Below are 25899 nucleotides of genomic sequence, written 5' to 3'. Positions count from 1 at the left end.
GCCCCTCGGCTTTCGTAATCCTTTCCGACCTAATGTGAAAAGCTGGAGAAAAAAAATTCCAGCAAACACCATGAATCGCTGTGGTGAATCACCGGGCACATCCCTTCCATTCCATGATCCTAGCTTGAGGAGGTTTTAAAACCGTGCAGCCTTGCCTAAGAAACTCATAATCGCGGGGATAGCGGAGAAATACAGAGTGTTTCACGTAACTTGAAACAAGGATTTAAAAAAAGCGATAAACCGCAGCCCGCTTAAACCAACGATAACATGTTTGCCATCATGTGGCGCTCCTCAGAATATATTTTATATTCCGCTTAACTAGTTAATTAACTAAGATGAATTATGCAAATTTTAAAATATTAATTTTAGTTCCATGAGCGTTACCTTAGGCTGTAGAGCAGGTTTAGAAACAACCGATCTAGTTTATACTAGCACCGTATCTCCTACGGGGTCCTTTTTTCCGGCATCTAAAGAAAGCCCACGAAATATGAAAAATATCCCACGTGACTGCGCTCGTGCGCTACTAAGCAGCGCTCCCAACGGCGTTTCGATCAAACGGAGCGTGCTCGCTGACCGTGGCGAAGTGAACGGCCGCCGCTCTTTCAGCGGTTTATAAGTCACGTGGGATTTTTTCATCTTTGGCGGGCTTTCTTTAGATGCCGGAAAAAAGGACCCCGTAGGAGATACGATGCTAGAATAAACTAGATCGGTTGTTTCTAAACCTGCTCTACAGCCTAACGTAACGCTCTTGGCACTAAAATTAATATTTTAAAATTTGCATAATTCATCTTAGTTAATTAACTAGTTAAGCGGAATATAAAAAGTATTCTGAGGAGCGCCACATGATGGCAAACATGTTCTCGTTGGTTTAAGCGGGCTGCGGTTTACCGCTTTTTTTAATCCTTGGTTCAAGTTACGTGAAACACTCTGTATACAATGTAGAGTTATGGCATAGCGCGATCCGGGATCTGCAACTGTGATCTGCTTCCGCGGGGCACCACTCCGCACGCGCTGATTGGTAGCGATGCGGCAGGCGCGCACGCAGCTAACGGGTACGTGGCGCTATCTGGCGCCGTCAGGGCATACTACGCAAGCGCAGTCTCGTCTCGGAAGGAAAGCTACGTCTCGCGGATTATGGTTGCCGAACGTGCTTTGCTATAACTCTCTACTAAGGGGAGCAGTAATAAGTGCTAATGGCCAGCGCTCAACGCAGAGCTCGTTGATTCAGCTCCTCCGCTAACCTTGCACAGGGATTGTAAGCCGGTGTCGCTCCTGAACGTCGCACGTGCTGCTACGTGGAAAAACGTTAGAGTTCGATGCGGCGACAAGCGTCCGTGAAATGCGAAAGCACTGACGCATGTTCCATACTTGTCACCTCTCTCTGCTTCACCTGGGACTCGCGCGATTCAGGCGACTGTGGTTCGCTTGGCGTCCATTGTGAAGCACGTTTCAAATGTCTTGCTCGGCACGTTTCCAGCGGCGAGTGTTCGGTGACTGGTGTTCCTTTCGCTTGTGTTGCGAAACACGTTACAAACGCTTCGCTTCGGTATTACGTTCCCGACGTTCCCTCACACGTTACCTTTTTGCGGACGTTTTGGTGGAATTTGAAGATGCGCCGTCTCACGACGTACACGCCCCGTCCAAGGTAGATATATTATGGTAGCAAAGGCTCCATAGACGCACATTGGTCCAAAAAATGGCGGATCATGGGCACCCCAGCTGTAGTGTCTACACCAGCGCCCCTATATTTTGGGGGGCAACCTTCGTATCAGTGACGTTAAATGACGTCACGTATACGTATGCTTTTCGATCGAATTATAAATCAATAATTTTGTAGAATCCGCATTTTCTAGACCGCGTCCCTTGGAGGTTGTTGCCTTTCACCGCGCGCCAACCTTTGCCAGTCAAACGTGCTCGAGTTCCTGCTAGTCATGTCCTTATTTATGAGCATTTGGAAACCCACTGAAAGTTGCTGCAAAGAAGGCAGCGTAGAAAGGCAGCAACTCTTCCAGACACAGGATAGGCATGCATAATTCGCAGCGCAAATACTGGTGAAAGTACCTTTGCAAGCACTTGGGCTCTGAGTATAGCAAGGTATGATCCACAAAGCACTGGTTCATGGGCACAGTTCACCATAGAGTGTGCGGCAAGTATCGTTTCCATATTGATGGTTTATTACATCAACCACACAAATACAGTGATAACGCACACCAACAAAAACGCATGTCACAGGCAGCACAAACAGTAGCACTGTTTAAGCTGGCTAATCATGTCAATGGCCCAGTGCAGGCAGGAAAAAGCCCTAAAGTGCTACAAATGTTGCCAGTTGGAAGATTTAAACGTACAGAAAACATGCTATGACAACTTCAATTGAGATAAAAATGACATCAAATAGGCGCACCAAGATAAATATGGGGCATAGAGCAGTGGCACTACTCTTCACATTTAATCTCTTCAACTGAAAGAATATAGCAGCTATGTTTACACCTGCATGATAATATTGTTACGTGGCCGAAGTCTATGTCGGCATCAGGACGACCGGAGCACAGGGCACAGATCACAGCGAGCCCCGAGCGGAAAGCGCGCACACACCGGACACTTCCTCTACGTCGTTTTTATGGAGATTATCCGCTGCAATATAAAAACAAGTTTTAGCATCAACAAACGCGCTCAACGCTAGAGCATTACACCATACATAGGGCCTGCGCACAACCTAGAGACCTGCTTCTTGTCGCTAACCGGTGTAATTTTAAGCAATTTTAATGAAACTGAAACATACATGAAGTGCAGTTTACAGTGAAGTGCAAGGACATTCAATACAGCCAGTTCTCCCTCGAGTAGGCACAGCATCGTGACGCAGCCATCCTGGCCGCAGATGCGCAAACGGTTCGAAGTGCTTGGAACAAACCCTCAGGTCTCGCAGGTGGCAAGGCCTCTTCTCCAAGCTGAGGGTTGCGGCAGAACTGCATCCACTTTTTGCACCTGGACATGATGCAGCGTGCACGCTATACAACTGCACCCAAATGAATACCATACACTCCAAACGTCAATACGCCATAAATCCTTTCACCTAAATGCAGTACATTATTTTTTAACTGTGGCAGTAAATGCTCCCGCCAAGCCTCCGCGCCTCAGAGTGAGGTTACGCTCGCTTGATACCACGCGGCTAGCTGCTTTTCTGTGCTCAAAGAGTGACGAGAGCGAAGCAGCGAAATGAGTTTCGCGAAGCAGCCAAATTATGGTCATGTATATGTAGAACGGCAATAACGACTGCTGACCGAATTCAGTTAAGACACCGTCAAGGGGGCGCACATACAAGTGGTTGAGTTTCGATACTGTCAGTTGCGAGGGGATCCTGAAATTGGCTTCATGGTGTTGGATAACCCATTAATGTCATGCTCAGACTTGTTAGGCAGCACACTTGGTTTTAAATTGGTCTTGCGGTCAGTAGAAGGCACGTGGTGTCTCCTGAGAGCCGGTATCGAGTTCACGTTGGTGACAGTCGGCTGCAGGAAACTAACTCTAAATAAGACAAAAGGTGGGCTTCTTTCGCACACCATATGACTGCAAGTGCGTGCGCTGCGGTTTACTTAAATATCCCCGATAATATGAAACCAAGTACGCATGAAACAGTCACATCTACGAAAGAGATGCGAAAAGCCCGACAAAAGCATATCTAGAGCAGACGACAATGGCAAGAGCTCACCTGTGAAAGTTCAGCGGGAAGCGGTGTAGTAAGACACCGACGGCACAGTCCACGCTGTCGCAATGTGCCACGGTGCAAAGTTTCTTCACATGCCGCGAGCTCATCTTGAAATGAAGATCTAAGCGCTTCAAACGAACAGTGCGAGCGCGACACAACGACGCGAAAAGGTTTCGCACTGGCCGCACGCCAGGAAATGATAGAACCATTAAAACTGCTGCAGCGGTGCAGCGGGCTGCAAATCTAACCAAGCGGTGACAGATAAGCGACGAGCAAGGACGACAAAAACTTCTCAAAGGGGTCATTTCGAGAACGGCAAGCTTAATTTACACGATTTCTCAGGCGCGCCATTGCAGGCAGCTAGAGATAAGAAATTGCTTCGTAAGCTCCCGCGGCCACTGTGGCCGGGTACTGAAACAAGGCCTGCAAAAGCCGCCCTACCAATGCACCGCACACTCATCAAAACAAGAGTGTTGCAAAAAATTACAAAATTTGGCATGTTTTAATAAAATAACATCTCTTTTATAAAACAAGGTGTTAAAATATTTCTTCTTTTTCTGTTGGTGAATAAGATTTTAATTTGTAGTTCTATAATTTCTTTATTTGAGTGTTTTTGAGCGCCAACGTTGTGCCTTTTTTTTTTCCAGGAGTTTAAAAATTTCTACGGAAAAGACAGCTCGAAGAAGACCGTGCTAGCCGTCGGCGTATACAGTTTGTCAGAGGCTCCGAACCTGTTCCGTATGGTATTCGAAGCAGCCACAAGAAGGTAGCGAGTTTTGTTGTTTTGTCGTCTCCTACGGACAACAGCACAAAATGGCTGATATTTCGCTTGTGCAATCAACCACTTTTTTTTTTCATTTGTGGTAAACTCACGGAAGGGTTAGTTATTGTTCACATTGCTTTTACGACAAGCTTAAAGGCTTTTACTATAAGCTTAAAAATTTGCAACCACTCGTTGGCTATAAAGCAAGCAGAAATGGGACTAAGCAAATTCGATCAAGGAGCAGACTATAATTATTTTTCGCAGCTGCATTCTGAGAGGAACTTGAGGAATAAAGAGACTACTTACCCCCCCCCCCCCCCCTTTTTCATTTGATGTTTGATGAGTTAAAGTTAATTAATCACCGTTTAATCGATTTCAAAGCTTCATCTAGCTTGGCTGCGCAGTTTCCCACTATTTCGACATCCAAGGCTGTTTTGATGTTCCCCCACAATATCGACGTCAGTGATTATTTCGACAGCTTATTGACTTTTTCGCCTATAATTAATTACTAGCGACAATTTAGTTCATCAGGAGACTGATAGTGCTAGATTTTATCACTGAAATGGAGGCTGTCTCGATACTTTCAACACGCTGAGGCCTGGTTATTAGCATGAGCCAGCAAGAACTTGCCAGATATTTGGGGTAATATAGGCGCAAACACCAACAGAGCTGGAGATATGGAGCGTGAAATGGGTATAGGCGGTGGTTTTTATTCCTTACCGCAACTGTGCCATAGCGAAAGTCATTTACACTAAAAAGAAAAAAAAAGGACTTCATTCCTGTGCAGCACAAAGTGTTGAATACTGGGGCTACTCAAGCTTTACTAGGACTGAGTTTTAAGCAGGTTTCTTTGAGCGCCAAGGTGTCCCCACTAGTCACAATTCTGTGAGGTTTCGTCTAGTTCACCTCATGGCTTAGGCTCCACGGGGATCCCTCCAAAACAAGAGCTGCATCACTGCCAATACCACACCCCAACAACGGCGCCAGATCTTTCTTCACTGTATGAATGAATGAATTTATTACAGCAAGAACTTCGTACCTTGAAGTTTCTGCTGTTTCAGAGCTTAGTTTCGACCTGCTTCTTTGCATACAGTGGCACTCGAGTGCGTTTTTCTGGGAATGGTTGTGTGAATGGTTGTTTTTTCCGTCCTCTCCAGCTCCAAGACGGACACAGTGATCGTTGTAACATCGACCAATAGCCAACCAGTGTACGACAAATGCGTAGGGATCCCGCCGGCCGCCATAACTTGGAACGCAGACTACACCTCGTTCGTGAGTGCAATCGTAAAAATGGGGGCTAATAGTGAGCGAAGAGGGCGGCTCTTAGAACGCAAACGTTGTGTAGATGTAACCTTCTAAAATCACGAACGCGCTTCACTCCATAACGGAGCAATGTCAGTGAGTGAAACATTTGAAAGCACCGCGAGCAGCACAGATAATCAACCGAATATTGGAAACGCATTGGAAATGTTCCGTCCAACAAAGACCCAAAGTGAAACCATCCATTTGCGATACTGGGGCGATTACGTGGGCTGCCTGGGACGCGTCTGTGCATCAGACCTGATGTGTCAGGGAAAATGAGCTGGGTGCTGTAGCTGCACAGATTTGTCTGGTAGCAAAAGCGCGAAAGCTGTTTAAAACCGCAGGAGGCAATAAGCAAGGTTGTGCGCGCGGAATGGTTGACTAAAATTGCAGTGCAGCATCGAGAGGCCATAGTTCTGAAATCTAACGTTCGACGAAAACTCGTCTGGTCGGGAAGAAGATTCATAAATTCAATAGAAGGAACGCCGACCAAAAGGTTGTTGTTTAATATGAAGACGAAGACGTTTCGGCTTCCATACGGAAGCCTTGATCACTGGGCGGAAAGCCCAAAGCACATCGCTTAAGTGCGCTGCAGTAATCGCCCCAAGCATCTTGCGTACGTAGGCGGGAGATTGCCTGCGTTGTTGCAACGCCGACAATCTCCCAGGCAATCTCCCGCTCAGCCTGTTCGCGGCTGAGCGAAACGTGCGGGTGAGGCAGGCTCGCTCTAAGCTCCCTGCAATCATTTGTTATGGCCTGATATGTAATTAGCGTCTCACCCCTTGGGACATCAGGGTCCGAGACCCCCTCACCGGCTCGGCTGAAAAAACCTCGAGCATACTGGTGAGCGGCCTCGTTCCCTGGAACACCCGCGTGGGCTGGGGCCAACACCAGATCCACTTCCTTGCTGTAGTTTGGCATCGTACGAAGAATTTTATATGCAGTGGCGGAGATACATCCCCTCGCGAAGATGCGAAGGGCCGTTTTGGAGTCGCTGAGAATTGTGCTGGGGCCTTCCTTAACGATCTCTAGTGCTATTGCAGCATCTTCGGCGTCTTCAACTCGGTCCGTGACCACCGTAGCCGCTACCCTGCGGGAGATGCTCACCGCGCTCAGAGCGAAAGCGTCTTTGCCTGTAATGCTATAATGTGCCGCATCAACATACACGACACTATCGTCCCCTAGATACTTTTTGCTTAACGTCTTCGCCCTGGCCCTCCTCCGGTTGTCGTGACGGCCCGCTTGCATGTTCTTGGGGATAGCTTTGACCCGAATACGTTCGCGTAGAATTATTCCGGAGCCCTCCCCTACGGCACCTCTTCCTTTCGTTCTTTCAGTACCAACTTGCTCCATTTCCTTACGGTGCGGTTCGGGTGTCCACCGAGATGTGAGACAATCACTGCGATATTTCCTGTGCTCAAAAATCAATTTTCAATTGCGATTTTTTCTGTGTGCCATGTATTCTACCCTTCACTTCCTCGCGGCACTGCCAAACCTGCGATGAGTGGACAGACGCCGTCCTGACGCTGCGGAATGCAGTTCCAATATGTAATCGGCATACGCGCATATGTCTCCTCGGCCTGGGGATGACGAACACCTTTGGGGAGCTGCGCGAGGCTCATCTCAGCAATCAATACTTGCGGTTAAGCAAAACACGTGCGGGTAGCCGCCTACTGACCCGCCTCCACATCAATTACGCAACCCAAGAGGAGAAGCGGGTATCCATGCCCGAGGCCTGGCGCTTCGCACTTAAGGTTCGCCCCCTCCCCAAAAACACGACAAAATATGCCCATGTTGGCCGCCGCCTCGCTCGAGCGGAGGCCATTTCCAAGCAGTATGGTGCTCGACCAGGGGTATTTTACACGGACGCGGCAGGTCCACACCATGGGGGTTGGTACACAGCTGCCGTTGTCCACCAAAACAACCCAGTTCAGGGCCTCACCTTCCGTGCTCCCAACATTACATTCGCGGAGGAAGTTGCTATCGCACTTGCAGCTGCGGATCCAGCGTCCCGAGTCATTATCACCGACTCAAGAGAAGCTTGCGGCAATTTTGAACAGGGCCAAATTCCAGATCGTGCTTTCCAAATTTTACACAGATGTGAGTACCGGGATTTTCCAACCCGGCGCACCATCATCTGGGCCCCAGCACATGCGGGGACAGATGAAATAAGGTAGCGGACACTACCGCCCGCGCGCTTAACCACCGGGCATCGCCTCTCTCGCCGCCTGATCCGGCTACTGATTTTAATCCGGCTATTACTTTTCGGGAGATCTCTCTCCTGTATCAAAACGCTCACGGCCGATACCCACCCCCCTGTAAAGGCCTCAATAAGGCAGAGGAGCGTTGGCTACTTCGCCTCTGCACCAACACGGTACTGTGCCCGGCAGTGCTCAAACATTTCAATGGCCTTTTCGGGCGAGTGTCCACACTGTGGGGAAGTGTTTGCGGACACGTATCACATGGTGTGGGCATGCCCTGCCAATCCTGCTTTCCCACCCCACCCCACCCCACCCCACCCCACCCCACACCACCCCACCCCACCCGAGGGGACTGGGAGGCTGCCCTGCTCGGCTGCTCAACTCTCCAGGACCAACGAGCCCTGGTGACAAGAGCCCGGGCCGCCGCAGAGGCCACAGGGGTCCCGGACTAGGGATCCCTCCTAGTGATTGTGAGGGCCGGGCCCTTCAGGCACGGTCCAAGCAATACCTCTGTATATAGTATAAATAAATGTTTTACACCACCACCACCACCATATGGGATAGAGTTGCTTAAAGGGCACATGCGGCGAAAGCTATTTCACATCGAGCCTTAACGTAGGCTCGCGTTAGTTACGATACTTCCCGAGTTAACCATGCGCGTCCCTTCTGTGCTGTACAACTTCTGATCACAAAATTTCGCCTCGGACTGAGTTTCTCGTCGTTACTGACATTTTCAGTACGTTCACAATGGAGCACCGGGCTTTTGCTTCACATCGTCTGTCGTAACCAAACGCATGAAGGATAAATTTCCTTATTTTTTTTGGAGTGATGATTCTGCCGCTTCTAATCCTCAAGAATACCGTCGGTTTGTTGACAAAAATACTTTCCGTTCTAACAACTAAATGGTACCACTACGCTCAACCTATCGTGTCAATGTTTGCTTACGCTGAACTAAACGTACGAGTATGACAAATGGCGTAATGTTTCGCAAAATGCTTGTGTGCAGCATACGTAAGCGTGCATTCACTTATGGTGCGTTGATAGCGTCGATTTTATACCGATTCTGTGCACGCCGCGAGCAGACAACACGAAGACGACTTGGAGCGGAGGAAAACGTTTAAAGCGCCCTCCTGATTGGCTGAGGAGGTATGTGTCTTTGGTAGTGTCGCAAGTAAGCTATGGGACGGAGTATAAGCGTGGGGATATTGTGCGTTCTGTATACTAGGGTAATCATAGCAGACAACACGAAGACGACTTGGAGCGGAGGAAAACGTTTAAAGCGCCCTCTTGATTGGCTGAGGAGGTATCTGCCTTTGGTAGTGTAGCAAGTTAGTTATGGGACGGAGTATAAACGTGGGGTTATTGTGCATTCTGTATACTAGGGTAATCATATCTCAATAATTCAGATGTTGTGCTTCCGAATATTTTGTGATTTTGTTGCGAAAGCAACACTACTGGAGCCCAGCTCGGCTCGTCGCGTATGCTCGTGGCGGTGCGGCTACCAAACGACCTTGAGTCGTCGTTGCCTAGCAACCGCTTCAGCTGCGCTCCAACAGATGGCGTCGCGCCGCTGCCGCTTGTCGCCTACACTCCCAGAGGGCACCACCCTCGCACAGGCGCTGTTTCATCATTCATCAGCATTGCCTTGACTGCTGCCGAGTGAATTTCAGTTCTGAAAGATTTCAGGCCACATTCATCTTTGTTTTTTTTTGCCCCTACGCAGGAAGCGGTAAAAGATTTTGTTAAAAAATCTCGTGAACTCTGGATTCCACACATTGTCGTTGGCGTGTCGCTGGAGCTTGGAGCCTTGGCGTACAGGCAAAAATCAAAGGTCGTCGTGAACAACTTCCAGCTCTACAAGGAATGCAGTCAGCCTTCGTTGGTGCCTGTTGACGTGGTAAACGTCGCTTGTTTCCTCTTCGGTGCTTCATGAACCTCTGCTTTTCAGTGGTTTGTTTTCATATCATTTGCCTCCCATGCGCAGCAAAACTGGACAATGATGGCTATGATGTTAAAGATTACGATGACGTTAATCGCAATAGTGAAGAAGTCTGTGGCAGTGAAACGAAACTGACTCGGCGCAGTGGCTGTGTATTATATTTGACGACACCAAAACTGACCTCGTCGCAACCATTAACTTTCGTCCAGCACGTTCTTAGACCGTTCCGAAGAAAATCTGCAAATCAGACCCGGTCCTACATTAGCTCGTTTGCTTAGTTTGTTAACATTGATTTTGTGATCACTTCCATGTCCAATATTCTTGAACAAACATTCCTGAATATTGAAAAAGTGTAAGGTACTAATATGGAAATATAGAATACAATGGTCCATTCTTCTGATATGTAACGAAATCTTTCTTTTGTAATGTTTCCAACGGACGCATCGAGCAGGGAAGCGTACCATTGAAAGCCAATGAGAAACGCCTTTGACGATAGAAAGAACGTTAATAGCAAAAAAAAAAATGCATGCCTGCTGTCCTGACATCGGTGGACATATTATAGTGAAATCTTACAGTGTATGAAAAAAATTGCGTCAATAAATTCTTTGTTGACCAAATGTTTAGGGGAATCCCCCAAGGTGGAGTAGATTTGTAATAAGATTTGTAACTACGAAGTTTCTGAGAAAGCTGTATAGCTTTCCTTTGTAGCCATATGGCTGCGCTCGGGTGGACGTCAATGAGTAATTACTCCCTTATTACAAATCTACTCCACCTTGGGGGATTCCCCTAAACATTTGGTCAACACTGTTCCCACTTCGAGTTATTGATCAATTCTCTCTCGCCCTACCATAAGCTTGCCGTCCCGGTTAGCTCAATTGGTAGAGCTACTGCTCCGGTGTAGCGGTGGTCCCGGGTTCGAACCCCGGACCAGGACGAATTTTTCTTTAACTACGAAGTTTCTGAGAAAGCTGTATAGCTTTCCTTTGCAGCCATATGGCTGCGCTCGGGTGGACGTCAATGAGTAATTAGTCCCTTATTATAAATTCTTTCCCATTGAAAAATGCTTTTGTCCAGAATTGTTGTGTATGTTTCAACGCATACTCTCATTGTACTCAGGATCCGACCAAATATAAAGATGCAATCTCATGGATTTAGAACCGAAATCTTAGGAAACTTGAAGAGCAACCGAATGAAATGTTGCCTCAGTATGGTCGAAGTTTTGCTCCCGTGATTGTTTCGGATTGTAAAACTAATTTGGTGACATAGAAAGGAACCATTGCACAAGCGAGGCATATGCTCATACGCAAATATTGGATCGTTAGAGACGCGTCAGTAATGGTGTCAAGACAACGATGGTGTAGCTTTCTTGCAAAGCGACCTTTCACGCTACGAGAATACTCGTCGAAATCCAAACTGGCAGGTACAAAATGACAGGACGCAAGTAGCCGAAGTACCATTCGCTACCTGAAAGCTCATACCTAAGCGGCACCGATAATCGACTCAATATTGGAAATATATTGACAAAAGCTGGTCCTACAAAGGACCACAGTGAAGCCACCCATTTCCAATATTCGGCGAATTACTTGTGCTGCTTGGGTACGGCCGAAGTAGTCAGCTCTTGTGCAGCTCTGCGTTCTTCCCTTTGAGCGTAAAAATTATTTAGAAATGAGCCTAACGTCTTGGCGTCCTAAAGTTTAAAGTTCGCGGGGGCAAGCAGGCACGTATTTAGCTCGGTGTAGGTTTAAAGACACTCCTTCGCAGTAAGCACCGCTGTATGGGAGTAAAAAATTAGTAAGCGGTCTTCTTGCCCGAAAGAAAGTTGGCTAGAGGCCAGCTTATTAGCTTTTTACTCTTTTCAGTTTAGAGTTTTCTTAGTCAAGTTTGCGTGCAAAAACACCGGTTGTGTAATGTTTGAGCGTCTTGGCATAGCTCTATCGGATACTGCAATCACATGCGCTTACTGCCTGCCATCATCAGCGCATGCGCGGAAAACCGTTCGGGGCCAACAGCGCATGCGCTGTTGCCGCTTGGCGGTTGAAGTGGACGGTCGCGGTGCGCTAAAATTCTTTTTAGCCGCGTGTTATGCTCCGGTGTTGTTTTTCACTGCCGTGTTTTGTTTGGCGACGCATGTCACATCCCGAGCTTGATCCTTGCAGGCGTGCTACGCGGACAAGGACAAAACGAGAGAGTTGAACGAGTCCACAAACGTCGCCGTCGTGAAGGGCTCTGAAAATGATTACGTGTTGTGGGAGACTCCGAAAACCGCCATGGCGAAGGTGGGAGCACGGGAAGCTGTTCTGGCTGGCAGTTGTTGCGTGTTGTGATGTGTGGTTACACAGCACTTGCTTGCTGGAGACTCGTTGCGGCAGCGATGACAGTCGATGTCACACATAAACAAAAAAAAGTGTGACACCTCCAAAGCAAAGTAGAAGCATCGTGTATTTCTGATTCCTAGTGTCCGACCCGAAATTCGTCCCAGAGATGTCTTTCCCTCAGGAAAGACCTTAAGAACAGGACAGTGTTAATATCATAGTCAAGGGTTCGACTAAAGTTCGTCTGCTCAGGGATTAGTTGAAGTGAAAGTGTAACAGGCCACTGACTAAGTAAAAGTAAATAACGACATTTCGAACCCGTACGCGTTCGTTGTTCACAATGAGGCTAGGAGGACACGCAGTCGAAACTTGCATGCGCAGAATATGGCTTAATGATCGCACATAGAGATGCGTGGCATCGTCTCTTCTTTCCAGTTCGTGGTATCTAGAGTCGTTTTAATGAATCATAACAAAAAGCAAATGCTTGTCGCCAAGTTCCGCTCTTTGAATTAAATTGCTGCATTTTACCAGTCGATGTCATGAGATTCCTAGTAGGCGGGCTTGGTGCAATTTTATCCAAAGAACACAACTTGTCCACACTCTTTTACTGGAGTTATAATTTATCCAAACAACTCCCTATAGCATGAATCTGGAGGAAGGGACGGTGCCACCTACTTACATGCAATCATTACGTCATATTCTGCGCATTTATGTTTCGACGGCCTGTCCTCCTAGACCCATTGTCAACAAGTCATTTTTTACTTTAATTTGGTCATAGCATAATTACAAATATGGGCAACTATCATAGCAAAAAATGTGCCCCGAAGAACTTAAACAGCCCTTGGAAGAAAACACTGCCTTTTTTCTCTTAAAACCAAGAAACGGTAACGCGGTATGTAGTGCTTAACGCCTAGAAACGGCACTTCGCCTACGACAGCGCCCTATTGTGGATGGTCTTGGGTTCTTTCACGTTCCCACTCATTGCAACACATACGGAGATTTTAACGCCGGGGAACGATAGCTATTACGCCGTTTCGGTAGACTAGAATCATAGAAGAAGATTTTGTGTCGTTTGAGGAATTTATTTGGTGCCGAAGTACTTTTGTTGTGTTTTAGTTATTTGGTGTATGCTAGCAACTATTTCTTCTGGAAACTGATTTTTAAATCTTTGTCTACACTTTAATGCTATTATATACAACATTACAGTGCAAATGAAGATTTCAAAATCAGTTTCTAGAAGAAATCGATGCTAGCATACAGCCCCAAATAACTAAACTTTGCAGAAACACTTGGTTACAGGCATGGTGTGCGGAATGGTAGTAGGCAGAACTGGTTATGGCGTACCAGGCTCGCTGGCAAAAACAGAGGAAAAAGCAATTGAAAAGATATTAGCGCATTCAGTATTACTGAATGGCTCTCCTGAATCTTTACTGAGGGTAACTGAACGCGTATTGCTGGAGTTTATAATTTGCCAGAACTTTTTTGTGAAACGTTTTAGAATTCTCGGCAAGTCGTCGTGATAAAAAGATCGCCTAGCGTTTTTGATTACTGATAAATACTAGCTCTCAGCGGCATAGTATTTGTCCCATTAGCAGGTACTAGATTGGTTTTAGCTGTGGGGAATAGGCGTTACTTTCTATTTTTGAGCTTTTTCAGTGACTTCGTGAACCAAGGCTGGTTTCGACTGTCATGAAGAGCAGTCTTCGGGATGAGTTTATCTGCCAGGGAGTTAGGATTTTGTGTAAATATCGGCCAGTTTTCCTCGATAGGTCTGCTTTGAAAAGTTGCTTTAAAAGATGGAAAGATGGCGTGCCGCTCGCTGTTCATTGCTTTATAGTTGCCTTTATCATACAGCCGGGTGGTCTTTTCCTGACTGTGGCGCGGAATTGGATTGAAATTAAAGACTGTGTGGATGACTTAATGGTCACCAATTCCATGCAAAGAAAGAAACGGAGGAGAAACTTTCAGGATGTGAGCCGCCGCGGTGGCTCAGAGGTTATGGCACTCGGCTGCTGACCCGAAAGACGCGGGTTCGGTCCCGGCCGCGGCGGTCGAATTTCTTTGCTATGTCAGTGCACGTTAAAGAACTCTAGGTGGTCGAAATTTCCGGAGCCCTCCACTACGGCGTCCCTCATAGCCTGAGTCGCTTTGGGACGTTAAACCCCAATAAACCCAAACCAAACTTTCAGGATGTCTCGTTCGTTTCGTTTGTTGGAGTTTAATGTCCCGAAGCAATTCAGACTATGAGGGACGCCTTAGTGAAGGGCTCCGGAAATTTCGACCACCTGGGGTTCTTTAAAGTGCACTGACATCGCGCAGCACACGGGCCTCTGGAATTCCGCCTTCATCGAAATTCGGACGCCGCGGCCGGTATCGAACCCGCGTCTTTCGGATCCGCCGCCGAGCGCCGTAACCAATGAGCCACCGCGGCGGGGCTTTCAGGATGTCTCATTAAAACTGAATATAGAATATTTGCAGTGTCCTTTACTACACGCGTATGATCTAGTACAAGTTGGGTAAGATTAAAATTCGAACAGATAACAAGAAATCCTTTTGTATTAGCTCGATTATCGATGGAGTGCACCAGGTTATGCCTGTTAATAGTTGGGTAATTAAAATTCCTGAAAAGGAGAATGTGAGCATTGCAATACTGCGAGGTTAATTTATATAAGGTTGCATTTAGCTGGCGGCAAACAGGGGGGGGGGGGGGGGGGGGTGTTGTGTGGCGGCCTGTAGCAGACACTCAGCAGCACAGAATTTGGTGCTGCTCGATAGATGAGTCAAATTAATTAATTCATTGTCGGATGAAATTTTTAGAACATTGAATGGTAAGTGGTTGCTTGCCGGAATCAGAACACCTCCTCCACGTGCGTTTTTATGATCTGAACGAAAGAGAAAAATTTGGTAGATCAGCAAGCACCTCGCAATCACTCTAATCTCATCTGTTAGCCACGTTTCTGTTCATATAAGCAGGTTGCTATCAGATGACAACACCAGGTTTGACACGAGCTCTCGCTTTGGAATGAAACTGCTTATGTTAGTAAAGATTGCCGAAAACGTAAGATTAGGACGAGGACAAGTTTGGGGACGGTGCAGTGCCGATGTTTGCTCAGTCTCATAAAAAAAAAAAAGCGTTTGGGGCCCATATCTCGGATGTGTAGGATCGGAAAGGCAGTAAAAAATCAAATTGCATCTTCGTGAGCGGTTCTCGGCGTCATAAAATCAGGTCTCCACATCCTGCAAGAGCTGAGTCGTGTTTTCTGCTTTGCGTTGCGCGCTTTCTACATCTGTTTTCAAAGTAACCAGATTGGGGTAGTGGCTCTCTAAATCGGCAATCCTCTGAATTTTCTCGGTAGTTCTTAACTTGGTTTAATGTTTTGGACATAACTGATTATTGTAGCCTGATCAGAAGACAACTTCTTCAATTCAGCAAGCACTGCCTCTGCAGTGGCAGGACCCGGATTTGTTTCTATTTCCCCGGACAACAGTAGCAAGGCACGAATCGTTTCTAAACATTTAATAGCGACATCAACACTCCACTGTGTGCTCGGAAGCTACAGCAGGCAGCGATTACTAGTTTTATTTGAAAGTAAAGCGTATCATTTACTGACCTGCATTATGAACAGAAGCGGATTAGCTCACGACCTTCGGGAAAACCAGTTTTCTGGGCTCAACTCTTTTCTGTACTACAAGCACAGCCCAGTGCCCAATATGGCGGCCACCATGAACCTTTTTGAAAAGGTCTATAGACAGTGTGTCAGGTGCCGTCGATGACGATGGCCCAGCCGAAACCAGTGCGAGCAGCAGCGCGTGTGTGACGACTGCTACGAGCATCTTCATCATGAACAGAAGCGGATTAGCGGTCTGCTTCATGGTACAGCCACCAAGCCCAACGATGTCGCGGATTCATGTCGCGGATGGTACAGTGGTGCACAGGAAATTTACACTGGTGTTAATGGAAGAGAAACTAATGAAAGGCTCGCAATATATTGCACACTACACCGCGTAGTTTCATACGCAACAGCGGCGCAGCAGTAGTGTGGTTCAGAAAGGCGATGCCTTGATGATTTACAGACCGATTAGCTGACGGTCCGATTACTACAAGATATTTGCTAAAGTATATTGTGCTAGTTTGGCAGCCGAAACAACTTGGTGGTTTCCGGGCAGCCGGCCATATATATGCACTTAATTTGTTTAGGAAAGTTTGTTTTTTAAATCAAGCGAGGCACGCGAAGTTAACGCTGAAAATTGTTGATATGGACGCGCTACCGTCTTTTACTGTAGGTACGGTACGGAAGCAGTCAGTGCGGGCTTTGCTGTGCTTGTTTCACAAGCATGGCCGCTTGAATATGCAAAAATATATGCCAGTTTGCTTATGCAATGATATCTGATAGCTGTGAGCGAAAAAGGGGCATTTAAAGACTCCGTAAAAGCAGTGTTAAGTAAGGGTGTGTACACCCTCCCACTTTTTTAACCTGAACGCGCGGGCGTCGACTGCCCGGCGCTGCGGCGCCGGAATAAGAAGGAGAGGAGAAAGCGAGCGAGGGCAACGGCACGCCCACAATTCGTGCTGCTGGACTAAAGGTCGTCTGCTAGGCTATTCTGATTAGCGCGAACCAACCCCTGACCATCATCGGCTGTTATGCATCGGAGACCCAAGAAGCTGCGAGCGATTGATTTTATCCGCTGCATGTAGCGTGGGTGATTCTGAAAAGAGCATACATTTGGGAACAGCTTAGCATGCCCAGGAAACCAGTTGCAATCGTTGCTTAAAAAAAACTGACTGAAGAGGACCCTCGCTATTGACGCTTTAACTTCGCTATTTAAAGCAAATGCTCTCGAGACGCTACCCGCAAATGCAACAGGGGTCTAGAGTCGTGCCTGGAACGCTACGCATTTGCACCATCCCAGAGCCATAAACACGAATCAGATAGGACACGAAACAAACGCTCTCAGAACTCGGCCACAAAAATTGCTTCGCAGGAGTTGCTTCGCACGAAATAGAACAGCCAAGCAGACGACGATAGCTGCAGCGACATGATCGGCGCGCATGCTCGTCCCCTCTCCCTATTTCCGCTCTGCTTCGCCTCGGCACCGCTGCACCGGGCAGTCGACGCTCGCGCGTTCAGGTTAAAAAAGTGGGAGGGTGTACATAGGTATGACAGCGTGGAAGAAATTGTGTGTTCCATCATATGGAAGGGTGCTAACTTTTTCCTGAAATCTTGGTATCCTCCTTACAAAAAGCTAACAACTTTGAAATTATGTCGCCCGCGAGTAATAATTAACGTCTTAATCTGATATAGAAAAAAGCTCTGTATAATGACAAAACCCCAACACACACCCTTCAATGCATCTGCTTCAGTTGAAATGTCAGCACAAGCGCTGCTTACCCAGAGCTTGCAGGAAGGCTACGTAAAAGTGCTGCGGAATACTTAGATTCATGGATACAAAGGAAGTGAGAAAACAGGAAAAAGTCTATCCTGTGCGTAACGTCGGTTGCAAGAGCTGTTTTCATGTTCGACATGCTTTCCCATTCGCAGATGAACTTCATCAACAGCATTCCTCCGCGGCATCGCTTCGCGTGGCTGGTGTACGACGTGCACATGATCGACATGGCAGGCGCATGCAAGATCCCGCCGTACAAGATTATCGAGGACCTCAAGAGCAAATTCAAGATCCCGTGATCGGGATGTGATCGGGATGTGATAGGGATGTGATCGGGATGTGGCAAGAGCAAAACGTATCTCCGAAAGCGCCTAGCTTCGCGCGAAAGGTGTCTTTTACACGACATACACGCACACCTTCAGCATACTAAACGAAATTTCCCCGTTCTCTTTTCTCACCAGGTGCTTGAGAAAGCGATCCTGCCACCGCTTCGCTGTGTTTTTGTCACTGGTTGCATTACTCGTTTCCGAGCACTGCTGTTCTCCCACGAAGGCATTGCATATAGTGAAGGAGCGTAAGGTGTCCTAGCTCACACCTCACCATATACAGAAACGGCCGTCACAGTTTCGCCAGGTGTGGGCGGTGTTGCTCTCCGGCTCATCAGCCGTCGCTGCTTCGCAGCGACTCGCCTTTTACACCGTTTAATGCGAATACATATCTCCCAGCATGAAATGTAACCACACGATCTCTCGCTGTCCGCAGGACGGGCGACACCACATCCCGGTCGACATAACGATGCACTGCCGCTTAGGTAGACTTCTATATCCCCCCGCACATAGTTCTCTCACCAAACCCCAAGAGGTTGCGTGGAGGCAACTCCAAATGAACACATTCCCCAACCACGCGATATATGCCCGCATATACCGTGGGGTCTACTCCCCTTCCTGTCAACTATGTGGCCAACATGCCACTCTATCCCACATACTTTGGGCTTGTCCTCGGGACACCCCTACTCGAGGTTTGCAGCTCTCTAATCCAGAGCAGTGGGAGGCCGCATTGCTCAGTTCCGACTCGGGCACACAGATCCTGGTTGTGACAAGAGCCATAGAAGTCGCCGAACGCCACGGGCTCATGGCCACTTGATGGGGCTATAACCCCGCACCGTCAGCTACATTTGTCGGCGGAAATAAAGTTTATCCTCCTCCTCCTCCATATGTCCCAGCAGCACAGAAGCCTGCGTCCGCAGTCTATGGAACGGAATTCGGCTGATGTCGGAACGCCGGTCTACAATGTCAGAACACACGTAAGTCAACATGTATAGACCTGACTCCCCGTCAACTTCTCTGACGGGTGTCAATAAAGTTATTGTAGCGAGAGCTTCACTACGCCATTTTTCGCAAAGCCATCGGGTGTTGCAGTTTAACCTTCAGCGGGAGGAGCGCCGCTGGAGGTGTGGCTGTGACGTCAGACCACGGGACTCGCCGCTGCTCCGACTGCCGTACCCGCCGCGGTGGCTAAGCAAGGCGCTCGCCTACCGAGCCGGAGTACCCGGGATCTAACCCGACCGCGGCAGCCGCGTTTCGCTGGAGACTGAACGCATAAGGCGCCCGTGTGCTGTGCGATGTCAGTGCACGCTAAGGATCCCCAGGTGGTCGAAATTATTCTCGAGACCTCCACTACGGCACCTCTTTCTACTTTCACTCACACTTTCCTACCTTTCCTAACGGCGTGGTTCAGGTGTCCACCGAGATATGCGACACAGATATTACGTGACAATTTTATTTCTCATGCTCGTTATGACTGTACTTATTTTTGAAATCTTGTGTTCAGTCATCCGCTAAGCTCTGCCTTTGAGGAAGAAATTATGTATTTTATTTTTGGAGGGGGGGGGGGCGGAAACCAGTCAAGCTGTCAAGCTTTTTTCCCCAACCTCCCCCATCACGTTCATGGAAATAAAGGCTGTTATTATGATTATAAAGAAGAAAGCGAAAGAGGTGCCGTAGTGGCGGTCTCCAGAATAATTTCGACCACCTGGACATTTTTAACGTGCACTAATATCGCATAGCACACGGGTGCCTTTTTCGTTTTTCCACAAAATTTTTCACGCTAGATTTTTTTTGTTCCGAGCTCATCTCGATAGCATGACGCTTCCAGAGATCAGAAACGTTCAAGGTTGCAACTAAATATGCTTTGATGCAATTAAACACAAGGCATGCATACCTGTCCGAGCGACAACATAGTCACGGCCATCATTTTTGGAGAAAAATTTTGAATATTGAAAAACTGTAAGGTGCTGGTAAAGAAATATTGTAGGTAATAGTACATTATTCCGATACGAAGCAAAATCTTTCTTTTAGAGTGTTTCCATCATTCGCACCGAGCAGTTAAAACTGTCATAGAAAACCAAAGGGTTGACGACAGAAAATACGGTAACAGCGAAAAAATTCAACCCTGCAGACGGGAGATCTGCGCATGTATTGATAGTTATAGTGAAATCTTAAAATATATTAAAAAAGTTAGAGATCACTTCGGCGACCCGCATTGGGATAACGCGAAAGCATTGACGCCTCCTCAGCGCTCGTCACCTCTCTTTGCCTCTTTTTATCATTTTCTTTTTGTTTGTTCATTTAAGTACTGAATCAGTGTAATTATCTTATGATTTAATTAAAGATCGATTTATTTACTCTGATTATACCTTATTTCATTTCAATATACCATTTTGTTTGGCGCCGCGGTTGCTTTCCAGTCCACTTACTATATCCCCGTCAAGTCTATTCAGTCGTCGAATGGTTTTTGCTGATAATTAATCTATGTCTGCTGATAATTAATCTATGTCAATGAAACTTTTTGTTCGATTAATTATCACTCATCAAATACATTTCAATTCATTTGAAATTTTATTTTCATTCCTTTGCCTATTTTTGCGAAGGCAAGATAACCCCTGGTCCTTAAGGGCAACGGAGTGGATTCCAAGAGAAAGCAAACGTAGCAGGGGACGGCAGAAAGTCAGGTGGGCGGATGAGATTAAGAAGTTTGCGGGGATACAGTGGCGGCAACTGACAAAGGACAGGGTTAATTGGAGAGACATGGGAGAGGCCTCTGCCCTGCAGTGGGTGTAGTCAGGCTGATGATGATGATGCACTGTTTTGCCGTCCACGGCTGTTTTCCCGTCCATTCACTTCATTGACGCCTGCGCTATTTTGACGTTTTGTCGACATTTCTGGCACTAATTAATTAACTAATCATCCGATCGACATAATTTGTTTTTGCGCGGCATTGTCACAACATCCTCTTTGAACTCATCGTTTGGCGAACTTTATTTTGACATGCATTAAGCAGTCTGCGGACGAAGATTTGGAGTTAGCATCCTTTAAGATTGCGATTAAGAAAAGCGGCGGCCGCGGTGAAGCTGGTCCTCTTCCTTCTCTTGCGAATCTACCGTAGTTGCAGCAGAAGTGCAGTTGCGCACTCCTCACCACTATTCAGTGACGTAATGCTGCGGCCAGCGTGATCTGCTGCTTAGTTTGGCCCCACCGCATGCGAGGAGTAGCATGCGGCGATCACGTCACACCAGGTGCGCTCCGGCTCTTCGCAGGCTACGCGTGGAAGGAACCAGATAAGCACTCCTTCATAAAACAGCCCTTGCTGTAAAAGGGACGCTATAAAGAATGGATGAGGAGCTGGTTACCTGCATAAAACTGCCATTTGAACGAAGCAGTTGCATTTGTAAACACTACTGCCAGAAATGCTGCTGTGTGCAAGCGTACTTTTGCTGCGAAACATACGTGGCATATCTGGCAAACTTCTGGCAGGATCACGCAACACTGGGCTATTTGCATCGAGACCTTTAAAATGCATTTGTACTGTCTACACATCACTGATCAAAGTTTTCAGTAAGATTTAAAGGCCACTGTAGTGTAAAGCTAAAATGATGACGATCCTGCCGGATGACCTGAGGCGCTCTCACATGGCCTGATGTCTCTGCTACGGGGTGAATTGATAAGACGATAAAGATAAAGAGTCGAAAAACAAAGGATGCAACGTAATTACTTTTTTTCACGGAATAAAATGTAATTTGGGCACAAAGGCTAAGTCTTGGTTGTTTTGTGTTTGTTATGCAGGACAGCCATGATTCGGTGATCTGTCGGGGCTGCTTAGAAGAGAGTGTATATTTAATGGCGCCAACCGCTTTTCGAGAAGAAGGCTGTGCTTCACGTTGAACTGTTGTGATCGGAGGCCCAGCCAGCGGAAACAGGCGAACCAGGCAGGCGCCATCGAGCTGCCGTGACCGAAAGCGCTGCTGTTCGGAGAAGACGCAAGAAACGCTGGCGTGGAGGGCGCTTCTGGTGGCAGCGTTACCGTGAACAAAGGCAGCTAATCCCCTTCGCCAGGGATGCTGAATGAGGCGGTTCTCCCGCACTGCGCATTCCCGTGGACCGACGGAAAGAAAAATGATAGGTGTAACGTTAAAATATCGGAAGCGGGTGGAGTGGGTAAGAGAACAAGCGCGGGCTAATGACATCCTAGTTGAAATCAAGAGGAATAAGTGGGCTTGGGCAGGGCATGTAATGCGAAGGCAAGATAACCGCTGGTCGTTAAGAGTAACGGAGTGGATTCCAAGAGAAGGCAGCCTTAGCAGGGGACGGCAGACAGTTAGGTGGGCGGATGAGATTAAGAAATTTGCGGGAATACGGTGACCGCAGCTGGCGAAGGATAGGGTTAATTGGAGAGACATGGTAGAGGCCTTTGCCCTGCAGTGGGCGCAGTCAGGCTGCTGATGATGATGATGATGAAGAGTTCATCGGTATGAGCTGTTAGCACTGATGTTTCCCAAGATCAATGTTGCCGCATAAGAAGTTAACGACCTTTTAGCCTGGTCGGCCCGTGGCAAACCTCACTTCGCGACTGCAAGGCACCAAGGTTCCTCCTTGCCAGTGCGAGTTTCTTTGATGTGTGCGCGGTCACGTGGGGAGGGCGGTGCCTATGTAGAGGCTAAAGGCTCATTGGACCCTCGACAAGCTACCGGGTTCCCCAGCTAGGTGCCTAGGGAATATCAACTGTATATAAGCCGCAATCTGTGCTGTGTCACAGAGCTTTTTTCCTGACTTTTGGGTCTCCCTGTTTATGTTTTAAATATGTAAATAAATCTTCAAGTTTACTGCTTCTCCTGAAGGCTTCCCTCCGTAGTCTGCCTGCTTCATCTTCATGCGGTGAAAACCTTGGTCCCGATCCCTAAGCACATCAGAACTAAGCAACGCGTTAGCACCCATCTAACGTTACACGCAACCTTCGTAACACGCCGGAGCTTACCAAGGACACTGGTATAGTGTTTAAAATTACTGGTTGGGAATGGATCATCGCATCATAGCATCGCGTGGTGGTCTGTGGAAGGAAAGCACATTTTAGGCAGAATAATTGCGCCTCTGAATCACGCGTATTTTTAGTGGCGCATGAAACAAATCTCATTTTCCTGGCTGTCGCCTACGATATGCCAGAGTCTTTTGTTTGATGCTTTAAAAGCGGACAATCACACTCCTTTGCCCTAACATTGCCCTTCATCTTTTATTATTTCTTACGATAGTGGGCATAAATGCTTGTACGCACGCTTCACTCGAGCCGTATTTTAAAAATGTTTGTAGCCGTTAACATTGACCGCAGCCTTCGAGAAATACATATTCCTGGCAGGTAAAACGACTTATTTGTCAACGTTTATTTCGTCTTGACGGCGGACGCCTCGTATAAGAGCATGCTTGAAAAACATCACTGTTAAGCTGACCCGTGAAATTCCTTGGCGAAAACTTATTACGAGCGTAACAACGAAGGAGTTCCCGCAGCCTGACTGCTCTTGGTGAGCGCGTGCTTCGGGTTGATGCTGCTGGAACCGCTGGCTGTCAGTGAACGCCGTTCTGCTCTGTGTGCTTTGCGCCGTGCTGTGCTTTCTGCCTGAAAAACCCATTGCAGGAGTGATCTTTTCGCTTGTCTTTTTCATAGCATACGTGCAACTTGGCGACAAATATGACATGCTCATGCCAGCACTGACAACGGATGATTAAGTGCTCTGCATTTTGAGGCGATGGTAATGAAGCCTACCACTGCATGTAAACGAGGCCTAGCGAACCGCGGGAATCGTGTGTGCGATTTCGCGGAAAGCGCAGGGAAAATTCTCAAGTCAAGAAATGTCAATGGCTGTCGGGTGTAGTTATAGGAACAGTGACATATTCCAAGTTTTCCTCGAGTAGAGCGAGAAAAGGCGTAACGCCATGTGAGCAATCACATGATGGTAAGGTTTCGAATTAGCCTAGAATTGAAGTCGGAACGGAATAAACTAATGAGGCGTAAGCCCATTAAGGAGTATAAGCGGTAAGATGGGAAGTACAGGAATTCGGGGTTGGTCAAATGTTTCTGGGAATTTTATGTTTAGGCCAATCTAATATTATTGCTCAGGAATAAACTATCGCACCACAGCTTCATGCGCGGTGGTCTGGTCAAGGAAACTACACCTTGACACAGAATAATGGGGCGTCTGAATTGTGCTTATGTTTTTAAGGCGAATGCCTTTAATGTCTCATCGTTGTAAGCAGCAGTTGTCGACAGAAATGTCACGCTTTTCAGTTGGTCGAAACGGTCGTGACGTCACAGTGCGCCAATTTCAAACGGGGCCAATTGTACTTTGGCTAGTAACCATGCAACCAATTGAAGGGATCATATAGTGATGCTCTAAGTAAGTGGGACTGAGCTTAGTTAATTGCTTAATTACCCAAGTAGCCTAATTAACTTTTATAGTCAGGCCATATAAAAAAATTAAACCGAGTTAGAAATTGGTCGAGCTCGGGAATAGAACCCCGGTCTTCGGAGTGCGAGACGAGCATGCTATCCACTCCGCCATGCCAGCTCGATGGTTTGGAATGAACAAAGGCGCGTCTAGTGAATACGGTGTCTTCGCTCACTGCCATCCTCCTCCCTTCCCTTCCGGCGAGGTTTAGGTGTCCACCGAGATATGAGAGAGAAATACATTTCCTTTCCTCAAAAACCAATTTACTGACGAGCGAGGCGCAGAACCGAATGGGCGATGGCGTTCCCTGACAGCGTTGCAAGACGCTCTCTCGTTCCACTCTTGGTTAATGGTTTGGTTAATGGGGTTTAACGTCCCAAAGCGACGCAGGCTATGAGAGACGCCGTAGTGAAGGGCTCCGGAAATTTCGACCCCCTGGGGTTCTTTAACGTGCACTGACATCGCACAGTACACGGGCCTCTAGAATTTCTCCTCCAAAGAAATTCTGCCGCCGCGGCCGGGATCGAACCCGCGTCTTTTGGGTCAGCAGCCGAGCACCATAACCACTGAGCCACCGCGGCGGCCCGTTCCACTCTTAGAGGCGAAGCTTAACACCTTAAGCACACATCACTGACCGCACTTTAGGTCAAAAAAGCCCCCCCCCCCCCCCCGAATTTTGACGGGTGTCCACAGAGATATGTGAGACAGTTACTGGGTAATTTTCTTTCCTCAAATACAATTTTCATTTTCTTCATTACGGGCCATCTTTGTCTTTCTTCTCTCACTCCTACTTTCTCCCTTCCTCTACGGTGCGGTTCAGGTGTCCACCGAGATGACAGAGAATTACTGCGCCATTTCCTTTCCTCAAAAACCGTTGCGTTCAAACGGCAAGGCATCGCGCCGAACGGGTGGTGGCGTTCCGTGGACTCCCTGGCAGCGCTACAACACGCTGTCGCGTTCCACTCCTAAAGGAGAAGCTTAAGCGTCATTAATTAGCAGGTAATTAGTATTCAGGCATTAATCAGTAATTAGCCATTAATTAGTGGTTTGTCATCACTTAGTAATTAGTACTCAATTACATGTGACGCCACCAGTGCCACAGAAACAGTGAAAGTGGTGCGGAAAACGCTTTCGCCTCTACGCACTTTAGACAGTCAAAGTGCCCCCTGAATTTTTTTAATTGCACATGAAATAATTGTTATCGCTCCGTTCTCGCGTACCATATACCAGCGTTCTTTCTTTCTTGCTTTAGAAGTGGCCATTGCCACTAATTCGCACGAAGAACGGGGGTCGATTAGCTAGTTTTTTTTTTTACGCGAATGGGCATATATTCGTGCACGTATGCTTCCCTTGAGCTGTGTTTTCCCAACACTTGTGGACTTTGACATTCAGCGCAGCGCAGTAGAGATGCATGTTTGTTTTTTCGGAGAATATGATTGATTTGTCAGGCGTTATGGTTCGTTGATGGATGATGCCTTCAACAACAGCCTGCCGCATAGCATAAACATCATCTTTAAACTGA

At 47.4% G+C, this 25899-nt stretch overlaps 1 protein-coding gene across 1 annotated transcript in view; it reads left to right on the top strand.

Moving 5' to 3' along the window:
* LOC149332074 (uncharacterized) overlaps positions 1–18088 on the top strand; it is a 47851-nt gene extending 29763 nt beyond the window's left edge. The window contains exons 8-11 of the mRNA XM_089557466.1: positions 5624–5738; positions 9693–9866; positions 12065–12184; positions 17761–18088. Coding sequence (XP_089413592.1) covers positions 5624–5738; positions 9693–9866; positions 12065–12184; positions 17761–17904 — 553 coding nt within the window. The 3' untranslated portion in view covers positions 17905–18088. The remainder of the gene's footprint in view (positions 1–5623; positions 5739–9692; positions 9867–12064; positions 12185–17760) is intronic.
* Positions 18089–25899: the final 7811 nt, after the last annotated feature.

Source organism: Amblyomma mixtum, chromosome 8 (genome assembly GCF_055824585.1).
Source record: "Amblyomma mixtum isolate Tamu chromosome 8, ASM5582458v1, whole genome shotgun sequence".
Lineage (NCBI taxonomy): Eukaryota > Metazoa > Arthropoda > Arachnida > Ixodida > Ixodidae > Amblyomma > Amblyomma mixtum.
The sequence above is the reverse complement of the archived record's forward strand: the minus strand, read 5'-3'. Positions and strand labels throughout refer to the sequence as shown.